The 24,378-nt window shown below is 39.4% G+C and overlaps 1 protein-coding gene across 15 annotated transcripts in view; it reads left to right on the plus strand.

Moving 5' to 3' along the window:
• LOC311250962 (RNA binding protein fox-1 homolog 3-like) overlaps window positions 1–24,378 on the plus strand; it is a 655,829-nt gene that overhangs the window by 550,797 nt on the left and 80,654 nt on the right. For 14 of the 15 annotated variants that reach the window (XM_084343161.1, XM_084343160.1, XM_084343152.1 and 11 more), the window contains one exon: window positions 13,095–13,241. In XM_084343161.1, the coding sequence (XP_084199287.1) occupies window positions 13,095–13,241 (147 nt within the window). The remainder of the gene's footprint in view (window positions 1–13,094; window positions 13,242–24,378) is intronic. The other variant, XM_084343155.1, reaches the window with a different exon arrangement.

The following is a 24,378-nucleotide window of genomic DNA, read 5'->3' on the forward strand; positions in this document are numbered from 1 at the left end:
AGAAGTAACATCAACACAGGCTAAACCTCACTTCTAGCACTTAGCATGAAACATCAAAAAAGTATCAATATAACCCCATACTTAATTCACATTCTCAAGTGGCTCAAAATCATGGTTTCCTATATCGTTATGTTCTTCTAAATACTGGTAGCTTTCAAAGTTACGCTATTCACAAGCAAACATTACTCTGTTTGAAGGTTCAAGATAACATTTATCAAACTACTGTTAACCTTTTTTCTTATACAAGGCACATTATGAAATTATACTGTACTGACTACACTGTGAACCGCTGAAGCTCTGTGAGGGAGAACTAGAAAGAAAGTAAAAATGGACAAAATTACATATATTCTAAGTGCTATATTGTCGGCAACTGGACTTGTTTCAGTTTCTTGAAGACGTTTCACTTCTCATCCAAGAGGCTTTTTCAGTTCTAACTAACTAGGCTTAAAGTCTGCAGCTCCCCTTCAGTTAGTTAGAACTGAAGAAGCCTCTTAGATAGATAGGAGGTGAACTATCTTGAAGAAACAGAAACAAGTCCAGTTGCCTACAATATAGCACTTAGAATGACCATGGCCTTGGTGACTGAGAACCTTCATGAACATCAACATTGATATACATCCTAAATTGTTCAGGTGCACAGTTAATGCTGACAACTAAAAATCCTTCTGTACTTTAACCTACTGTAAAACTTCAATTAATAGCCAGAATCACTGTTTGCTTGAATCGCTGACCTCAACCTGCCTGTATCTTGGACAGGCGTCTACATGGGATAGGCCTTTAGTTCCTGTCACACAAAACTCTTGCCCAGCAAAGAAGGGGAGATAATGTAAAATTATTTATTTAAGCAAGTGTGTTTATTTCTGCCACTTTAACAGAAATTACCATAGACTAAAAAGAGAGAGTATAAAAATACCAGTAGCAATCTTAGACAGTAACAAAGCTGAAAAAGTTTTATGGCAGCAAGAGGTTGTACCTGTCATTTGTTTGAATGCTAAAAGGCCCAAATCCCAAAAATTGCTGTGCAGACTATAGATGTAGGGTAGGGCTACAAAGCTATTTAAGCATATCTGTGTGTGTTTTGTTGTAATATTGTTAACACATAATTTAACTTGAGAGATGAAGAAAAAGTATTTCAGTGTTTATTTGCTCTTAGATTGTGAAAAAGGTTTTAACAAATCAATTCTGCATGTAAAAAGTATATCAGGTAGACCATATTGCTTCTTGTTATTATAGGGATATGTTTACTGTCTTCACAGCAATTAATATGCCTTTACATACCATATTTGCAATGTCTAACAAACTACGAACCATAAGGGAACCAAAAGAACACAGAGTCTATTGATAGGTGAGGCAGATGATACTGTGAAATACCCTCTTAAAATGCAAGGATTTGTTCAAATTAATTGCTTTTTTGAGCGCTTTAACATGCTCAAAAACGCATAAAACTAAGCACAAAATTCAAACAAGGTGGAAATTCACAAATGTTATTGGTTTCAGCCAAAATGTACTAGCGCCCCCTAAAATGCAGCCCCTGCAACAACTTTCACCTACATCTACGAAATGTGGTACATGTGTATGTGCTTTACCCCATTGACTTCAAATTTTGTCAGGGTAATCTTAACAACAAGAACAACATTTTCAGTGTGGCAAAACAAAGTTTGCTCTCGAATTTCCGAACGCACCACTGCAGACCACCAGCCATATTACTTTCACTTTCATGCAATACTGTTGAGAAAAAAAAGCTGCAGCATAATATTGATGACTTCATGATACGCTTTGTCCGTGATCATTTTCGTATTTGGTCTGAAAATTTCACTGGGTGTGGATGGTGACAAGATGCATGAACTAGATTACACTCAGGTGAGAGGTGTGGTACAGTCATTTTAAACATATCTTCAGCAGAAATTATTGTCATTGCACTGTATAATTGTTTTTTGATATTTTTATCAGACATTACTCTCGCAGTGGCAGATGATAAAAGAGATGCAATCAGTTTATGAAAGTGTGTTGACAAACATCCTCTGATTATCTTGGGAGGTGACAGAGGCCAACCGCATCATTAGCATTGCAGTGCATCTCTTTGTTCTCCCAGCCCCTCATACTCATCCGGCCGCTGCAGGGCTGTTGAATCAACTACATAACTAGGGATGCAGCAGGTAAATGATGAACTCATTTTAATAACTGCATATACTGCTGGATGGCTTAACCTATAATAATATAACCAAGGTACAACATGAGATAATTGATATAAAATATAAAGTAAGTACAGTAACCTATAGACCTAGTGCTAACTAAATTAACGAAAGCTTCAAAATAAATGAAGTGGAATAACAGTGTAATTTTTGCCTCTGAGATGTAATGGAGTAGAAGAATAAGGTTTAGGTTTAAGGGAAATATCCACTATATGTTTTTTGTGAGGGAAGCCCCATGTCATGGTGAGACCCTGCAATTGAATGAATGGGCGTGTTTACAGTCGAATCTAGGCATACCCCCAGGCGGACGGGGGACTCCCAGCGGTTGGGAATCAACTGGGAACCAGCTAGCAGTCGGCTGGCAACCGAAAGGCCTTTGGTTCGGAGGGGAAAATCGAGGCGGCTGCATCTGTTAACTGCAAACAATTGTAGTACCAGCAGTTTCTCAATAAACATCTCCGGACCAGGCCGTATGCAGCCACTGAGAGAGGCGAGAAAACACTTAAAGCTGCTTTATCATGAAGATGAGATTTTCGTTGGACAACATAGCAATACCTGCAGCTTGCAGTTGTTTTTTTTAATATTATGATTTACTATCTTTGTACTTATACTGTATTGTATTCTGTGAAGCAATTTGTAACTCTGGGTTTGAAAGGCGCAAGAAATATACTCTTTTTTGCTGTATTATTATTACACATGTTCACATAAACACATACTGTACCTTGAAGGATTTTTTCAGCAGCTCTGTATCCAGCTTGTTTCATGTTTTAGGGTAAGCAGGAAGCTGCTGCTTTGATGTTCCCACCTGCGGTGTAGTCTTCTTCTGCATCACATGCCATCCAGCTGTCATGGGATTCATGCAGCCTGGCTTTGAATAGTTGATTGTATATGATGACAGGGGGCTGATATATTTTGTGCTACTTGACAGCCATAGTTATTTTGTAGCCTCACTTGAGCTCTGTTTTGGTGGCAGTGCTGATGTGACATCGATGAGAATCCCAGTCTAGGAGACAAGGACCAAAACTAGGTTTTCCCACAACTTTTTGCAGCCAGTCTGCAGTCAGATCATTGTTCATCCAGCCATTTTTCGAGGAGGCTACCGCCATTTCAATTATATTGTGCAATGCCTTAACTTAAACCCACTATAAATACCACATAAGACTTTAATTTTGTCCTTTCCGCTTTAGCAGGCAATACCATGATTAAGTGACTGCTTTTTTGGCCTGTAGTTTTGAATAGATCACTGCGTGCACCTCTCTTATCCACTATAGTTGAGCTGACCACATAAAACCATAGTGTTTCATCCATAGCTATGATGTTGCTCTCCAGTATCTTCTTTTTCACAATAATTTGCATCAAAAATGTTATGTGAAATGTCTTGAGTCTGCCTGAGCAACAGTTGTTGACAGAAAAGTTAGTTAGTGTGGTTGAGGAATCTGTCAAGCCAGCCAGCACTAGCAGCACAGTCCTCCCCATCCGTGATCATCTTACTGGAGACTCTGAGGTGTTCGTCTGGATGCTGGGTATCCACTTGCACATGTTTAGCTCCAGCTCATTGCTAGCCTTCCACACAGTCTAGCACTTTTAGTTCAACTTAATATGTTCTTCAATCTCTCTCTCTTGTGTTTTTGTTCAGCAAATTTCACAACTGACAGATTGAATTTCAGGTTGGCACATGGTGGAAGTGGAACATGGATAGTAAAAGTTAAGTTAGCCAACCATTTTTATAGCAATGAGAAAGCCTGCTCTTTATGCAAACAAGTGTGGCAAGCAAACAAACACTCGCTCAGCTTCTCAAAATATTCAGCAAACACCAAAGTGTAAACTCTGATCAAGTTAACTTTGCTTAACTACGAAGCTAGTAGCAAGCTAATATTAGATGCTATTAGATAGAAAAACTGTAAAACGTAGCTAACATTGACTCTCAGATTACCAAGCGACTCACTTAAATGGGTCCGTTTCAGGTGCCTGATAGAGTTTGATGTGGTTGATTCACCATCCTTTATTTTCAGGCCACAGATGTTGCATTTAGGTATCTTTTCTTTGGGCCATGCCTGAAGTTATCAAAGCCAAATGTTATGACAACGTGTTGCTGCAGCCTACAGTCATCTGTGGCCATGTGCACCTGATGTGTTGGTTATGCATGATAAGAAGAGAGGGAATGACATTCAGCTTGTCAGACATTTCCTTGATGTCAATGCACCAAAAATAATAACAATAATAAAATACACATTGTTCTCAAACCCCAAATCTTGAGTCAGAGTCAAGTCTCAAGCCTCTTGAGAATGAGTCAAAAGTGTCCAAGGAAACTTAAACGTTCGACAGTTGGAAAGCTGTTATTTAATTTGAACAATAAGTCACACTACATGCCAGATGGCTCTTGGACTCACAAGTTAAGCTAACACTTGAAAACTACCAGGGTTTTCCCAATATGCAGTTTGTGTATGTTATACAGTGCTGTCATAGAAAGTATGTATGTGGTGCTGTTGCTTCGGTCTAAATCTGTGAGATAACTCGGAGGACAATAACTCAGCATTTATTTAAATACAATGGATGAGAATAGAAAGAGCTGGGAAATAATTGTTGCATTAGGAAAGAAAAGTAAATAAAATTAACTGATAATAATACAATTAATAACTATAAATACAAATCCAGTGAAATATATGAATATATCCTTCCAAAATTGTTATTTTGGAATAATTTTAATTAATTTATTAATGAACTATATTTACTTTGATTTATATGAATGTAAAATATATCTATTATTTATATTTATGTATTAATATTTAATCTTATATATTAGATTATTTTATTTACTTATTTAGTTATTCATCCAACATTGACTTGAATGGCATTGTGACAGTGTGTGTGTGTGTGTGTGTGCGTGTGCGTGTGTGTGTGTGCGTGCGTGTGTGTGTGTAGCTGGCATAAGAGAGGCTTGGCTGAGTTGATTTGTTTCAATTTACACACACACAATGTACAGCTCAGGACTGTTTCCGTGGTGACAATGGAGGACGCTGGGGCTGCTTGTGTACGATAATGTTAATGTAATTATTTCCTCTTCCTGCCTGGCTGCTCACACACCATTGATGGTAGAAAGGAAGGAAGGAAGGAAGGAAGTGAGGAAGGAAGAAAGAAAGAAAGCTGTTCCATTCCACACTAAGCTAAGCTTAATGGAACACTGCGGCCAGTTCCATGTACACACACACTGGATGGAAAATTACAGTGGAACAGGGATCAACAAGAGAAACATGCTCTATGTAGGGATTTGTCATGCATTGGCTACTATGAACAGGATTAATTCACATACGGTATGAAGAACTCATGTAAATGCCATTGTAAATTGAATGTATTTTTTTTACTTTTCACACATTTGTAGGCTTCATGATGTAAATACATAAAAGACAGTAATTAAAGTCGCACAACAAAACCTATGGGAATCTTTGAAAGAAAGTGTTGCAAAATATCATGTAAAAACTAGGGCTGTCAATATAACACGTTCGTTTTGATTATTTGTTTATAGGAAAAATAACACATTCAAAAAATAACGCAGATTAATCGCGCTCTATGACGCCCCTTGACCGGCAGCTTTGTAAACATGATGGAGGCAGATGACTAAGCCCCACTCCAGCCAGAGTTTCTAACTGTTAACATTGTTTCTCGAACCAATAATGGGATGTGGCTAATTGTTGAATTTACAACAAATACACTGAACTCTTCGGCTTTTGCAGTCCCTCCTGACCAGCTCGCTGATCTGTTTGGATTATACTTCTCCTCCGGAGCCTCTCTTCCGTCCCAGAGAGTCTCTGGGCAAGAGAGAGTGGACTGGCTGAATGTCCAAAGGGCAGGCTGTCCCCCAACGTGGAGCTCTGTGGCAAACTCTGGCTTGCCAGAACTAAGTCATTCAAGCTGGTTTTGTATCAAACACATTATACACCCTCCCTGCAGACAGTCTGCCTGTCCACTCTCTCTAGTCCAGAGACAGAACTGTGAGCCGGAGGAGTCAGTGTGGTTAAAGGGGAAAGTCAGGTGGCAATCTGCTCACCACCGCCAGCAACACGGACACACCAGCACACATGTACAGTATAAATGCTCATTACGACATGGGTCACTTGCATAGGTTATGGTGCATAGGTTACGGTGTTATTATTTATTATAACACCAGAAGCCAAGCTTAGTGGATGACTCAAAGTCCCAGATTCTACTGTAGTCCTTTCCATTTTAGTGACGGCTTAATCTTTTTAAAGTTTAAGCACGAAATTTAGTTGTCAAAAATTATGTCAGGAAAGAACCCTTAAAATACCGAAATAATCACAAAGCTTGTAAATAGTTAGAAACGTTTTTTAAATGCTTGACAGCCCGAGTAAAAACTTCGATTAAAATCATGGGATCGTGCAAAATCCTATAGCTGTACTCCAAATACTTAATGTTAGTTATGAATTTTTGAAGTTTAGCCCTCAGAACTTTATTTCATCATTTTTATGACTCTCTAAGCCTCACCAATCACTTAGTTTTCACTAGATTGGATTGAAATTTGTCCTGAACATCCAAGACACCCTAAGCAACTTGGCAACATGTATTCATTTAAATAATGTATGGTTACAGTAATCATCTACAGTAATCAAATAAATAACAATAACAAACACAATCTTTCATTTTCAAAATTGAATAGTTCCACCAGATTTCAGTTTCTTGCAACTAAAGTTCAATTCTGTCTGTTAATATAGTTCTATCACATTGAAAAGTATTTTGGTCCCGCATAAAATATTGAGTATGTATATTTTCCTTAGAAGGATTATTTTAATTTCCTTGAAACTTTTTCTTTGTGAAAGTGTTATTATTCATTCCATATAACTATGGACAATCACGCAATTAATTGTGATTATTATTTTAAGCTACTGACATATATAAATGTGTGTATATATGTGTGTGTGTGTGTGTGTGTGTGTGTGTGGAGGTCTGGGAGTGATCCGACCCAGGACAGGATATTTACCTACAATGGGCCAATGACCACACTCTTCACTGCAATGTCAATTTCATATAAATGATTATATTGTATTTAAGAATTATTTTTTGTATAATTCTATTTATGTATTATATAGTTATTATACTATCATTTCTGGTAGTAACATGGTATTTAGTATCACTTTAACCCTAACACTGCCCCCCCCCTTTTTTTGCTTTTTTTTTTTTTTTTTTGCTTTTTTTTGTTTCCCTGTCTGGCCTGATCAGGGATGTATGTTTGTGCCAGGGTGGGAGTGGTAATTTCTTTTTTCTTTTCTGTTTTTTTTTTTTTTTTTTAAGGTTAATAACGCTCCTGCTGATACTTTTATTTTCTTTCCCACAAAATAAATAATCCTATTTATATTAAAGATCCTATTAGTGGTGTCCTAAAATAAATACAATGATGTTGTCCTATCGTGTAATAAATGAGCATGATATGGGCAGACTACAGCGGTACTCATTATAGACCTACAACAATCAACATTCAATGTGGAGCCACAATTTATTATTATTATCATCATTATTATAATATCATATTTTTGTTGTTATATTTACATGAATGAATGTGAAAAAGAGATGTGACTTTTGGGCCATTTTGACAATACTGCAGATTGTTTTAATAAGAAGATATAAGGAGATAATGCTGTGCCTGTGATGTATCAACATTGTATAGTTTTAAATAAAGGTTTTTACTTCTTAGACCTGAAGAAAAGACCACCTGTGGTTAAAACATTATATCAGTCATGACCACATGAAAAAGTAGTTTGTCTTTTTTGTGTGCATAATTTGGTCTCCACTTTTCTGTCTCTTTTAATCAGGTTACAATCAGTCATGCTTATTGACTAATGAAATGCATGGCACTCTCATGGTGCTCACAGACCGTTTATCTTGAATATTTACATTTGAGAAGAAAGCAGGAACAGTAGCAGTAGTTTTGAAGCATGATATACTGTGATGTATTTATTATCAAAACAGACACATTTACAGCTCTCTCAGTCAGTGATGGGTTCTCTGATGCTCTACTGACTTCATACAGCTACAGCCCACTATGCTGTGCACTGTTATTTCATCCATAACTATTAGCAGTTCGCCAGGCCTGGACAGGTACAAAAATTCAGCCCTGGACTCTTTGGTCCAGACCGGCCCACGACAATCCGCACACAGATACTGTGCCAACTCAGTTCATGTGAAAGCATGTTTTTGAATGACAATAAATGAACCTTGAACCTTGAACTCGCCCCGTTGATGTACATATAAAAACACAAGCCCTTAACAACAGTACTGAACAATATCCCTTATATTCTGGAGCCTTGAATAAAATAAATGATGATTACACAGTATGTTGCTCACTTGCTCTTCAGAATGATACTAGAGAAAGGATTTAAGATTCAACAGTGTGTATTTCACTCATATAACAATGCAATACAAAGTACAACTATATCCAAAAGTAGTGGCAGGCACACACCTGCTTAAGTCTTCCTCCTCCTGCACCACCAACATGGCAGCGAGAGCCTCACTTGCCTCACTGTCCAAGTGACCCACTGCTAGCTCCGGCCACGCCGGCCCCCGCAGCAAACATTTCGGAATTTTTTTGCTCTTAGCAGCGTCAGTTGCGAGAGCTTTTTTTTCTTGTCTCTTTGTTTTTCAGCTCTGCCTTTCCATTTTTTACCCACATTCTCCATGTCATAATTCTCGTTTTTTCATGTGCTGGTGTTTTTTGTTTCTCTCACTCTCTCTCTCTCATCAGAACTGCTTGTCATTAAAGGTGATTGGACGAGGGGGGGTCTAGAACATGCGTGGGTGGGACTCCTGGCCTCTGTAGCCTATCATAGGGCCATTGGGCCAGGTATTCTTTAGACAGACAAGCCAATGGGCCTCTGCTGTGTCTGCAGGCTGCAGCGGAGCTCTGTGGGCCGGTGCATGTCTCTGCCCCTGGGCCAGGAGAGTTACCATGGCAAGGCGCAACAAAAAATAAATAAACAAATAAAAAATAAAAAACAGGAGGCCATCGGCCCATTATTGATCGGTCCCGGTACTCCCAATGGCCAATCCGCCCCTGCAGTTAGCGCAATTTGAAAGCCATGTTCCTGCCACTTTGAACTGAGTCATATGGAGGCGTGGCTGTGGTAGGATCGATAGCAATGCACCAGCAGACTTGGGACCAGCTGACCACCTGCCTCTTAACGGAACACGCATGAACGCATAAAATAACAGAGTAGTGCCATTGTTTCCAAATGCAATGCAGTATACGTAAAGATTTCCTCAAAAAAATCTACTCAAGTAAGAGTAAAATTATGCTGCATTGAAACTACTCCAAAGAGTACAATTTATCCAAAACAGATGCTCAAGTACATGTAACTGAGTAAATGTAACTGGTTACTACCATCTATGCTCCCTGGTTCCAAAGTCTTTAAAAGGTAAAATGTACCTTTATTAATCCCCTGTGGGGGAAATCCAATTTGTTCACCAAACCATCAACCCAGACCACCTCACATCTAAAAACTGCTGCTGTGTGTGTATGTCGGTGATGTAATGCCATTACCTTCACTTGCCTGTTTCTCCATTTTTACTGTTCTCTCTTCAATCAGCACTTATCCTGCATGCATCTCTGAACTCTCTCTCCCTCACTGTTCTCCATGCGCTCTCTGCCTCTCTCTCTCTCACTGTCTATCCGTATGAATGCCGCTACCTTCAGCACTTCTCTCTTATTGATCGGGTAGCTTTAGCTGACATCATCGTTCCATCTCCATCTCTTGCTTTTTCATTCTCTCCATTCATCCCTCCATCCCCATGTTGATCTGATTTATTATGTACATCAACTTCTTCTTCTTCTCTCTCTCTTTTTCTGCTTCCCACTGCAAACAACACACTGTCACAGTTGGAGCATTTAGAAAAAGATGGTTATGACCTCCAGAAAGGATCTATTTTTAGAAGGTCAATAGCACCATCCATAGGGTCAAGGAGAAACAGTCAAACAATGATTTTTTTTCAAATAGATGTGACAACAAAATTATCCATCCATCTTCTTCCGCTTATCCGGGTTCTGTTGTGCATACCCTCTCCTCTCCATGCTGGCCTGAGCACTGCTGTGCATTCCAGCAAAAAGTGCATCCAGTGCTGCTAGTTGTGTACTCAAAGCAAGTTGAAACAGTTTAACTCCTGGGACTGTGGACTGTCTGTCTACACAGTGCAGCCAAACACTAGGCTAAAACACTGAGTAGTCCGACACATCAGGCTACTACTTTGTAACAGTTCACCATTATGATGTGATGAATGCCTTGCTTATGTCTGAGAGAGAGGAAAAAAAGTTTATGTTCAAATTTTCAACTTGTTAAAATGTTCAGACCTCTTTTGCTGCTTTATTCAACAATAAATACCAAAGTTTGGATCAATTTGTTTACAATTTAAATTTTTCATTTACTTTATTTAGCCTTGATCCTCTCTCTTCTGAGAGCGGGTGACAAAGGGGTAAAGAGAAAAGAGAGACAGCACTGTTTTGGTCTGAACTGAATAGCTCTCCTGGTTGCCTTCACAATATGCACCAATGACCTTCTACTGACCACAGCTCCTTACAGTTGCCACTACAATAGAGGGTTTGAGCATGGCCCATGTGGAAGGGATGGGAGTTTAAGATCCAACAGACCAGGGACCCGGCCAGAGAAGTTCACCTTCACCACTCATTTGGGTTTACCAGGTCTGGCAGCCTCCCCTGCCATCTCATCCAACTCAACACCATTTGGTGATCAGTAGACAGCTCTGCTCCTCTCTTCACCTGAGTGTCCAAGACATACAGCAGCAGATCTAATGATATGACCACAAGTGGATCTCTGACCTTTGGCCTAAGGTGGCTTAAGGTGCGTTCACACCGGACCTTTTATTTTTGTCGCTGTCGCTCATGTCGCTCCAAAAAAATCGCTCGGTTGCTCAGCTGCAGTCGCTCGTCGGCACAATTCAACAGATCGCTCTGATAACGTCATTCAAGCGATTCCAGTGAATTTCACGTCGCTCGGAGGCGCTCATTTCTTCCCGTTTTCAACGGTATACGCGGCTGACAACGGCCCAGTTTGACGAGCTGTTGGCGAGAATCGGAGGCAGGAATTGCCCGGTTGGACACCAACTACAGGCGCTCCATCCCAGCTGAGGAGCGCCTGGCCATTTGTCTCCGGTGTTTGTGTGTGTCAACGTAAAGCCAGCTTTGCTCTTCCGGACCGGTGGAGTTGTATTACGTTTACATGGTTTCAGTAGTTGTCATAATTAGGCCTACATATAGATTACGGCAGCCAGTCAGCGCTGAGCGACAAGCGACTGACGGCCAGAGAGTTGGGGTTTCTCAACTCGAGCGACAGAGCGTTTTTTCGCTCCGTCGCTCGGACGCTGTCGCTCAGAGCCCCAGCGACATTTCGCCTGAGCGATTAATCGCTCAGTCGCTCGTTTGCATTAACTTAATATGTAAACTTGTCGCCAGCGACAAAAATAAAAGGTCCGGTGTGAACGCACCTTTAGTACCAAGTACACTTATGAACCACCTTATTCTCGAACATAGTGTTCTTTAAGGCCAATCCATGAGTAGCACAGAATTTCAAAAACAAAGCACCACTCACGTTCAAATCACCCCCCTCAAGGATTTCCCATCATTTCCCCATCTCTCATGCCCGGCCACCAGACACTCACCAGCAAGCTCTGCTCCAAGGTCTGGCTCCAGGAGGAGGCCTCAGTGTCCACAAACTGGGCAAGGTCCTCTTTTCCTCGGGTCACAGATTCAAAGGATCTTTGAATCATTCTTAGTCTGGTCCCTACCCTAAGACCAATTTGCCTTGGGAAACCAGACCAGGAGCCACTGCCCTCAACATAGCTCCCAGGATCACAGGCACACAAATCTCAAATTCTTCAAGGGGACACCAAAATCAATATGAACAAAAATAATTGAAAAGAAAATAACAGGCCAGCCAAACTTAAATCAAAAGGAAGCCAGACCGTCAGAGTTCCCACTAACCAAAACCAAAATTAGAAACTAAACTGAACACAAAGTCACTAAAATTGGGCTATTTGACCTATCACCTCTTGAGTTGCTACACTAAAGAAACAACTAAATAGAAACACATATCAGGCTGCTGCTGAGGCCAGGACGAGAGAGAAAGAGAGAAGGTGTTCTTGCCCCCTCTATTTAATTCTGCTTGCATGTATACGCAGGAGTTCATCATATGTCTCTGGCGTTCTGACAATAGCACACGCATACAAAAATTAACAGTCCACCAGAAAACAAACAAAAAAATGTTTGGGTTTAACACAGTAGTTTTCACGGTTACAATGGTGGTTCACTTCTCCCCAGCATTGCCATGGTAACTTATGCTGCACACCTAACCTGCTCCGGAACAGGTTAAGATTAACATGTTACATACTGATGTTGTATACTGATATCATTGACATTTTAATTAATTTCTCAGGGAATAATGTATGGATTGTGATGAAAAAAATCTGGCATATAAAGTGGGCATCGAGTACAAGTTGATCCATATCCAAATAACAATCTATATCTAGCAGATTTAAATATATTTTATTTGATATTGGATGAGGCAGCATTGTTGTGTACTGACACAACAATGTTGTAAAATATCTGTTGTTGTTTTTTTCCCTGTTAAAAGGGCTTTTTTTGGGGCAAGTTATTCCTCACTCGAATCGAGGGTCGAAGGACAGAGGGTGTCGTCTCTGTACAGATTGTAAAGCCCTCTGAGGCAAACTGTGATTTGTGAATTTGGGCTATACAAATAAGATTTGATTTGATTTGATTTGATGTTATTCGTGCACCTTGCCCCTCACCTGTGTCTTTCGTAGTTCTCTCATATATTTCTTTTTACCATGATGGGGGCTAACCTGTGGCACTGTGTGTGTTTCCTGCAGCAGGCAGAGGAGGTTGCACAGACAGAGGGCTCCCAGCAGCTTCACCTGCAGCCCAGTGATTCATCGGAGAAGCAGCAGCCCAAGAGGTTACACGTCTCCAACATCCCTTTCCGTTTCCGAGACCCTGACCTCCGGCAAATGTTTGGGGTGAGATGACTACTGCACCACAAACACACACACACACACACACACACACACACACACACACACACACACTTTACACCCCATACACTCAATATATATCCAGTTGGAATCATTCAGTTTACAGCACTTTACAAAACGTTGCCAGTGCTTTTCAATAACACAGTTGCAAATGCTTTCAAAACAAAATCATAAACAGGAGGTCAAAGGCAATTAAGAGAAGTTGACATCGCTTTCACATCTTACAAAGCTTCGGAAATGGTAGCAGGAACCTCTGGTTTCAAATCTAGATCTTGTGATCTCTTGTTTGTAAAGTAAAACATGTTTTGTTGCCCACTTAAGCATTAAATCATGTCTCAGGCAGTGTACGTTAGGTATTCCACGGGATGCTTTTAAATGCAGTATAGTTCAACCACTAAGAAAAGCTTAAAGGAATCCATCTTAAATCGTGTAATACCATGTCAGCCCCTCAACACGAAGAGTTGAGGTGCTAATCTCATTTATTGTGTGTTACCTCTCATGCTCACTGGATTGAGTGTATTCCATTAGTGTCACAACTCTGCTGTGGTCCAAATGTCCACTGGAACTATTTCAGAAGAGGGGCATCTGCAAGAATCTTCACTCAAACGTGGAGATGGATACACAGGCTTCAATGACAGCTGACTTTGGGCGTAATATAAAAACAACATAACAAGTGCCCCTTTACCTCTTAGGTATCCATAAGTACAGCTTTTTCTATGCTTTCTTTACCAGGGTCTGTGATGTTGATTCCCAGGATCCTAAAACTGTTCACCTGCTCCACCTCAGCTCCACTGAGGTAGACAGAAATGTGTGTCTTTGCCTCCTTTTGTTTAAAATCAACAAATCAGCTGGTTTTGCTGATGTTGATGTTTGCAAGATTGTTGATTTCCTCCCAGTATCAATTGTCATCATTGCGTATAATGTGTCAGATGATGGTAGTGTCGTCAGCATACTTCAAAATAGAGTACCCTTGATGTCTGGGAGTGCAGTCATGGGTCTACAGTGTGAACAGCACACATCCCTGGGAGGCTCCGGAGTTTAGCACTAAAGTAGAGGAGATATGGAGGAGGTCATTTCGGAACATCAATTACAGAGCCTGTGTCTGGTGTCAAGGCTCTAAACTCACCACTTCCCAAGAGCAAACATCAACACTTCATACACCAGCTTCTGCATTGAAAAGAGTACGTTGTGTTTGAGTGTAGTAGCCTTGTAGTAGCCTCACAAGCCTTGCTACATAAGGTATAAATACTTCACATATTTAACTCTGTATTCCTCCCCAACACAAATAAGGCAGAGCTTATTAATGTTTAATCTTCAGTGCCCATCTTTAAGCAGTCCTTGGAGAGTGAGAATGGTGGATATCCATGCTCCATTTCTCTTTATCTGTATAAAAGAAACATTTAGTGTATAAGTATAGTGCAGGAAACCAGAAATGCATAATTACCGACTTAAAGACCATACTTAAAACAGAAACCCTAGGATTTTACACCATCTGTTGTGTAGGCATTAGCCCTTTTCACACAGAGACTCCGAATTATCGGCGCAGTGGGGGCTCACCATTTCTCCACCTTTGTTGGTCTACACTGAACCAAGCAGCACGGGTGGAACATAGTACACATCATGACGTTGAGATCTGTGGGTTTCTTATGGAATAACTGGGGAAGAAAATTAGAGTGCAGCCATGAACAGGAGACATTAAAAAGAATTCCAGGAAGAAGAAGAATTAACAGGTGTTCCCCCAGTTTCCACCTGTTAATCTAAACATGTATCGGCCGACTGTTTATCATCATATGGATGCAGTTAGAATGTGTTGTGAATGAGCTCTAAAATTACATAATTACATAATCGGCATCAGTAAACACTGGAAACTCCACTTCTTTGATAGCTTAAGTGACTAGTTACCTTTCATATAACAATTTGTCACCCTTTATGGGTTCAGAAAATTCTACTTTTAAGTTAAATGAACTTTTTAAAAATCCTCTTGGATTAGCTGCCCTACACAACTAGCCTAGTGTGCGTATAGGGTCGACAGGCTCCGGACATGAAATTCCCTAACCCTAACCTTATGATCAAAGTATAACGTTTTTCACAAACAGTAACTCCATTTCCCTGGCAACACCTGAGAGTTTGACTAACAGCTGAAACAGTCATTACAATCCCATAAGATTTTTATGTAATGGAAACGTTGATCACTACTCCAGTAAACAGGACAGACCTTAGATACGACATAGCAATGGAAGACAAAGTAGGCCAATCAGCTCATTTAATCTTTCAGCTCAGCTGTTAGCCAGATAACTAACATTATGCCATCTAGATTCAAAGAAAATAACATTGTGTATGGTCGACAAACAGCAAATATAATTTCACAGCATGTTAAAGAACATGGCAAGCTAGTTTACCAGCTATGTCGCCGTCCCCAAATCAATAAAACTTTTCATGAACAAATGACTGGCCGGCTGCTGCCTAGTGAGTTGAACAGTGTATGTGATGTGGAGGATTGCTTGATACAGTAAGCTCAGGGGGACAGTATAGCAGAGCCGAAGTGAGGAGGTAAACGTACACTTAGTCAGTTTACCCAACTTTTCAAATCAAACAGGGTTTACTCACCTTTATATGAGTTGTTCATTACTTGTAATGGACAGTTCAGCCAGCAGACACTTAGGTTACCCCCTCTTTAATTTACTACAGCCCTGAGTGTAGGCTTCTTGTCTCAGCAAGAATGTGTGTGGTGTTAAGAGGATGATGCTCTGACGGACTACACTTTGTATTATAAATTGTAGATTTTTGTTTATTGAATTTATTTTAAATGTCAAGGTATCTGCACTCCGCTGATGCCAACGCTGCTCATTTTGGATACAGGCTGTAGTGCATTAATTTAGAATGGTTAACAGATAGTTTAACCGGAACAACTTGAGAAGTTCCAGATGTGTCTATATATCAAAAGTTAATCAGAATTGAGTATTCACCCAGACCATGGCATACGTCAACTTAACCCACATAGCAGGTTTTCAGATGAATTGAATAGACAGTCCTTTTTCACAGTGTGAGACTTCATTTTTAGAAAGTAGATTCATCACCATCACAAACATCAGATTCATAATCTATACCTACATGTTTTAATATTTCTTTTAAGACACTGAGCTTTAATGCATAATTATTACATGAAATGGAATTATACATCCTGTTCGTAGGTGTCATTTATTCTGGGGCCATGGGGGAAGTGCCCCACCACTTTTTGAAATGGCCAGTTTTGTCCTTTTAGCATAATTTGTTAAAAATGTTCTGAAAAATAGCTTGCTCCAAGAATTGTTAACTAAGAAATGAGCACAAATTCTAAGTCTAAGCAACAGCCTACAACACGTGCAGAACTGTTATTGTTCATTGGATAATAGTGATATGCTGTGTTACTGTGTTTTTTCATCTGAGCATTTATGTCCCCACCACTTTTTAACACAAAGTTCTTGATGCTGTCTACATTTATCTGTTTTTCAGTCCTGGGCTGTAATCATAATATATACATAGGAGGGGACGCTCCAACCCCCCACAGGCAGGCAGGCAGATAACAAAACTATTGGGCTCTTGAGGAATCACCTTGGTGAAATACCTAAATAATTAGGTCTGTAGTCTATGATAGACGACATGTAACCTGAATATAGGAATCCTATACCTAACAGTTATATATATTCAGCCATTTTGATGTTTCAGGTGAGAGGTATATTATTTTTTCAGTTTCATTAACATAATTAATTAAGAATAGTTTCAATAGGCTGAATATTTTATTTGGATGTCTGAATATAGTATGGTATAATTCATCAGTTTGACCAAAATATTCATTTCACTGTACAGTGAAATGAATATCTTGGTCAAACTGATGCCTCTATAGAGGCGGGAAATAGTGAACTGTCTGGATGCTGAGGCATTTCCCTCCTCCACCTCCCTTCCTCCCTGCTGCAGCTCCGAGTTCTCTTTCAAATGTTTTTTTTATGTGTTTAAACAAGTTTGTGGTGTTGCCACAGTAGTGAACAGCATTATACACACATTCAAGTGTTAAAATGTTTTCACTTACAGCTGTAAAATAGCTCCAAATGATGCTCCTCTTTCCATCTTCAAAAGGCGCATGGAGTATTGGTAGTATCGATATTTTGGGATCGATCAAGCCACTCCTATCAACAATCTAAGTTCTGATATTACTGCCATAGGGTTAATGTAGCACAGGATCTCCTTTCTTTTTCATTTCAACTAGGGATGTCCCGATCAGGTTTTTTTTACCCCGATCCCCATCTGAGTCATTTAATATTTAGTATCTGCCGATACCAAGTCCAGATCTGATACTTAGCCCTAACTAATATTTTCTTAGATAATACAGCTGCATTAAGAAAAAAATCACCTGCATCCAAGCTGTTCTTAATAGCTTTTTTTATTTTGTTGAAACAAAGTAAATACTTTCATATGGCTCTTTCTTATTCTGCATATCCTATTGCAACATTGGTTTTGATTAGTTTTTTTTTCTTTTTTTTTTAACAAAAACACCAAGTAAACAAAGTCAGTAACTATATTTCCACACTGCAGACATTTTATCCACAGGTTCTCCAGACTAACGAAAAAATGCCCATATTGGCCCCGATCCCTAATTTCAACGTGCACTGTCTGTGAAATAATTAATAATTAGGATCTACATATTTAAAGAGCAATTTTACCTCACAACTCTAAAACAGTACAAACACCTTTATATTATAATCTTTGAATTTAGTTACATCTAGTAACTACTGTTTTCCTTGCTTACTTTGGTAACACCAACATGTGAAAAGTACATGCAAAGCACCACAATTATTTTGTTATCTGCAAAAACCAACACATACATCATCTGCTCCCACCATCTAAGGGAGTGAATTATTTTTGATGGAAATGTCCCCACAACAACTGGAAAACTCTTAGAAGCTTTGTGCTTTGTAGTTTTATGTTTATTTTGCAGCTTTACCTGTTGAACTTAGCGTTAGCAAATCCCATGTAATACCTAAATAAAAATACAATGCGATCATTTGCAAACTAACTGTTAACTAACATGAGCTTTACCATGTGTTTCCAAGCCCATGTCGTAATATCTTTTATACAGTCACTTCACAAAACGGTGAACCTCACCCCGTCCTTATTTGTGAAGGACGGAGCCTTTCTAGGATGCCTCTTTCATATGCAATCATGATACTATCACCTGTTACCAATGAACCTGTTTACCTGTGGAATGTTCCAAACAGGTGTTTTTGGAGCATTCCCCCACTTTCCCCTATCTGTTGTTTGAAACAGAATAGCACATATTGTTGACCTATTGACGAGCATTGATAAGTTGATGAATTATTTGCCATCTAAAATGAGCAAAGAAAAAAAATCAGTCTAATAAATCACCAAACACTGTAAATGAACCATTTTGAAGTTACTGAGGAGTTCCCCCTCATGTGAGATCAGTTCGTAAAAGTTATTTTTTTCCATCAGACTTTGTTACATTGATGTCATTGTGCTCACAGACCTCAGCAACTAACTTGATGTATGCAATAATAAAGTTAGAAAGTCATGTCATGGTTGACAGGCGCATGAACTTAACACTCACACACACACCTTCTCTTTTTTCCCTATTAATGGTCTAGCTTTAAGGATTAATAGTTGTGTGGAGGGCGGTGGCATTGCTGTCCAGAGTCTGTTTAGGCTCAGCCTTTGCCATAATGGGCTCCACTGGCACTCTCCTCTATTCACTTAAAATGGAACTTGTGAGCAACTGGCTCAATCTCTCATTATGGTTCTGCTAGACTACCACCACAATGCAAACAAAAGCAATAGCTAGGACATTACAGCAAATGGAATTCTGTGTCATTTCAGCAAAAGCTGTAATAGAAAAGCAATACAAGAGCATTAAAAAAGCCGTATAAAGAGGTTCAATCAAAGGTGATGCAGCCACAACCTGGAGGTCTAGCTCTGTAAATTACACAATGCACAATAATACTCCCTCAAATGCCTGTGGAAGTCCAGGTCAAGTCCCAGGAATTAAGCCAGATTTTTGTATGTGGCTGCAGAAATGGAGGCGCACAAAGCAGAAAAAGTATGGCCTCGGGAAGGCATAAAACTGGGTTCATTACCCGATCTTATTTGAGTTTAATTCATAATTAGAACAACACATTTGGAGGGAAATTACTGGGCCGGGGAAGGAGGCTTTTAATGGTAGAATGATAATTGACATTCACAGCACCACTTAATTCAATTCTCTCATTCTCAAGATGTGGCTGAAAACTGCAAATAATTCCCTGGGACTGCAAACTCCCTAGATGCTTTGCACATTTACCTACACACCAAGGGTTATTTGGATTTAAAGATCCTTCAAACAGTAGGGAAGCAATCCCAGTCTGACCAGAAGTCAGCGCCTGTCGGGTGTGTTTTGGCCTTTCATGAAATTCTTGTCATTAGTTTTGATGCATGGAGCCAAAATGTGAGCCAGTGGATCCAGCTGGGCTGCACTCACACAAGGATGCTTTTCATTTAGCCACACACAGAGTGAAATTTGACAAGCTGATATGCAGGACTGCCATCCCCTGAGTCTCAGCTGTGTTTAATTAATAAGCAGGCACTTAGTGAGCCAGCCACTAGAGGGTCCTTACTGTCACATTCCCAGAGGTAGGGGTCCTAAATGAGTCATTAGATACTCAGCCCTCATGCACGTGCACACAGTGTGTCGAATACACACTACGACACTCGCATACACTTAAACATTTATGGTCTACCTCAGCAGTGTGTGTATGGCTGTGTGTAGGTGTGTGTGTTTCCAGTGAGCAGGGGTGGTTGGATTTTGTGCTAATGGACTTTTAATGACACCTACTCCTGCCTAATCACCTGTTCTCGAGGCTTCCAGCATTCCAGGTAGCCCAGTGTTCCCAGCAAGGGAATTCTTTTTAATGTCTCCTGTTCATGGCTGCACTCTAATTTTCTTCCCTAGTTATTCCATAAGGCCATATTGTAACCTGCTCTGCATCTGAGGAGCTGAGGTGTAATTAGTATCTAAAAATCTGCTAATTTACATCAAAATACAAGTATAGCAATGGAGCCATTTAGCAATGGGTAGTTAGAAAACCCGAGCTTTGCCAGTGCTGTGTCTCCCAGTGGTGCCAGTGTGTTTGTGTTGATTAAGACAATTAGAGTGTTTACAAAAGAGAGAGACAGTTATTGCTCTGTTTACAAATAAGTTGAGGCACTGCTCGTGAGACTGGTGATTTTGGGTGATGTCATCAATTTTAAGAGTTCTATCAAATGTGTGAGCAATCATCAAATGTTCATCAGAATTACATATTACCTCGATTCAAGAGCCTAATTTGCACATGTGCACCAAACAAAAATGGGTCCAATTCATTACATTCACTTGAAAAGGAACAAAGTATTTTTACTTTTCACAGTTTTGTAGTATCTTTTGTCAGGAGTATTCACAGTCAAGTTATCCAAATCAGCAAACTCTACTATGGTAAGAAAACCATGTGGCTGAATTCACTTCAAAGCATACAGGAACTTTTTTTCTCCTAAGGCGACAGAAACCTACATCAGCGTTATAACAGAAAGCTTACTTAGTGTTGCTCAGACTTGAATGCTTCAAGAAAAACAAACAAACAAAAAAACAAACTTGACGAACCCAAAGGGGTACCGCCGCTATGCCACACAGGGAATTATGCACTCACACAACACTTGAGCACCAGCCGACAATTACTCAAACCTGCCGGCACTATTGTGAAATCAGACAACACAACCAATTACTAACTTATCTTCAAAACTTACCATGTAACTCCCCAGTAGCAGGCCCTGCTAAAGCAGGAGGGCTGTCACAGCATAAGCTGAAAAACAATAAAGTAAAATCTTCTTTTTCAAATTTCAACACCGATTGGGTGTACAACATCATGGGTCAGAGATACACATTTCTATTATAGATGAGGAAGATTGGCTGAAACACACGGCCACTATCAGCAAAATATCCTTGCAAATGGCAGGGCTTACAATAAATTGGCCATAACTCAATAACCATTGGTCCAATCATCATGTGTCTGCCCAAGCATTTTGAACACCGCCGATAGGGGGCACCACAAAAGCTAATGCTCTGAAAATCCACTGGACATGATTTCAACATTTTTGGTTTGCATACTCAGAGGTGACATATTGATAGGTGTAAGTGACTGTGGCCAATCTCTTATTGGCTCCTAACTCAAGATGCCTCTGAGCAATCGTGACCAAACTTACTGGAGACATCCTGACTTGTCTCAAGTTTCATTCAAGCTCCGCCATGATGGATTTGGTGCTAATTAGCATAAACTGAAAAGCAGTGAAGTTTTTTTCAAATTTGACTGAATCAACACCAAATTGGGTATACAATATTGTTGGTCAGGGATACATATTTCTATTATAGATGAGCAAGATCGGTTGAAACACATGGCCGCTATCAATCGAAATACACGGCAAAGGGGTTTAGACTGAATTGGCTATAACTCAATAAAATTTGGTCCAATCATCACTAAACTCTGGAGATATCTTCAGGCCGAGGTTGGAAATAGGTACATCAAAGCATTTTGAGCCAATCATAGGGGGCATCACCATATCAGATATTTGTATCTCAAAACCTGGTGAACAGAATTTCACAAATTCTGCCAAAACCCGCTCATTGCTGCTTGCTGCTTTAGTTTCAGCTGATTGAGCTTCTTCAGCAAAAAATGCTTGAACTTGCCTGATAGCCGCAAGTCGTTATATTTTATGTATGTACTGTATGTATATATATATACACATACACACATTTATTTATATATATATATATATATATATATATATATATATATATATACCAGTTTGCAGAGGTGGGAATTGTGGAGTCATCAAGTCATCTCCATGCCATGTATTTGTTCTGTTTATGCACTAAACCAGCTGAGTCCAATCAGCACAGCTCTTCAGCCAGGAAGATGAGCTTATTAGTGAATGCACCTGGTTCAGTGACTGAGCAGAACAAATACATGGCATGGAGATGACTTGATGACTCCACAATTCCCACCTCTGCCAGTTTGGGTGGGTTTGTGTATGATCATGTTTTCTGAAGAAAGTGTGGGAGAGTGGGATCAATATCAATATCATATCATATCATATCATATCATATCATATATCATTTCATATCGTATTATATGTAAGATGACACACTTGATACACTTGTTTTTCTAGCTAGCTATTTAATAATGTAATACCACAAAGCTGACAAAAAAGTTGGTGAAAGCCAGCCCAAAATGCACTTCAGTTATGCCACAGTTATGGGATCAAAATCAAACTGTGTCATAGAAAACAATATAAAAGAGGTTGACCTTCCTAACTAAACCTAGTACACATACTAATTGCCTCAAAATAATATATCAATACTTAAAATAATAAGAGACCGGCCTTCTTAACACCATCAGATGATGGTGACGGACGTGAAAGGAAAACATCATGTTTAAATGGCATGACTACATTTAACAGGGGAAACACACTCAAAATCACTTAAGTCACTCCCTCAGCAAACCATGGCTTTATAATAGATTTGTTCAGCTCATTTTACGTGTCTATCAGAAAAGCAGTATACCTGATGATAGGATGTCTCTCAAATTGTTTCTCAGACAGAGCCTTTCCATAGGTGAATTGACAGTGCTGCTGTGTTGAATTTCATGGATAGCAAGATGACTTATTTTGTAACAACCAACACTGGTTGAGATTGTTTATTATAAAGATGAGACCTTTAACATGTGAAATGGAGTTTTGTAAAAAAAAAAAAAAAAAAAAAAAGGGAAGGCCACACTTTATTTAATTTTCTAAAATTTAGAACTTTACTTAAGAGGCACATTTTATTTAAAAATGCAGCCCTTTTTTGACTTGAAATAAAATATAAAGAAGAACCCATTTATTTATCATCAGAGTACTTCCATAGAATCCAGAAGTTAGATATTATGATGTTCTTGACCTCTTTGAATTTTAATTAAATTCCCCTGGTTTTCATTGAAGATGAGGTTTGTGTGATAACACCAAAGAGAACAAAAACCAGTGAAGGAATTTCACATCGCTATATCACCTCCTTGTTTCTTGTTCAGCTTATTGGTCAAGACTATTGAATTTGTGCTTACAAGGGCTGTATATATAAATATATGGTGTGTGCATTTGTGTGTGTGTTTGTGTGGCCTGCCTGACTGCTTGCATGGCAGACAGAGTAATTAGTTCTAGTGAAATAATGCAGCCATTGAGGCCAACAATTAAAAGTAGCTTTCTTCCCACTCTTTAGACTAAATGGAGAGTGCTTTCATTTGCCTTAATTTTCATTTCATTCCTAATGATTTGATCTGAAGGAAATATTCACCTACTGAACTAATTTTCATTCACAAGCACAAACACACACACGCATACATTCAAAGATGTGCAGTCGTACACAGTTTTAATTTGATCTTTTTTAAACAAATTCTTCAGAGAAGTCAGTTGGATGACTGTGACTATGCAACCTTTCTTTTTTAGTTTGTTGGTTTTGTTTATACTTGTGCTGTAATACCATGGCCTAACCACAGACTCAAGTCTGCATGTGAACCCCAGTAGAGCAAAACAATTTATTGAAAAAGTATCAAATTGCAAAATGACCAAAGATACTCCAAGTCACATTATAATTTGATCAGTGAAAATGAAATAAAAAAGTTATAGTTTGCACTAAAATCGTGAATGATATCACAATATCTGTCAGAATAATTGCCTTAAAACCCCCATATCCTGCACTTTGTATGCACACCACTCACGCCAACTTCCCTACTGCCCGGGGCAGTACATAAATGTGGCCCTTCGTTCACTCCAAAAACTTTTGCATTTTACATAATCACAGAGGATCACTTTTTGTCAGTAGTGTCAAGCCAGTATGCAAAGACAGCGTCTGACATCTCTGGCTACTGATTTAAGATAAAACTGTCGGATCAAGGAGTGCCCATTACTGGTCAATACAACCGTGTGCATTTATATCTTACTTATGTATGGTGCATACTTTACTATCCCAAACAATATGGGTAGTCTCTTTTCCCTTATGCCAATGAGAATTGTTTGGGTTTTGACTGACTAGACA

The sequence above is a fragment of the Pagrus pagrus genome (assembly GCF_965226575.1).
Source record: "Pagrus pagrus genome assembly, chromosome: 21".
Taxonomy (NCBI): Eukaryota; Metazoa; Chordata; class Actinopteri; order Spariformes; family Sparidae; genus Pagrus; species Pagrus pagrus.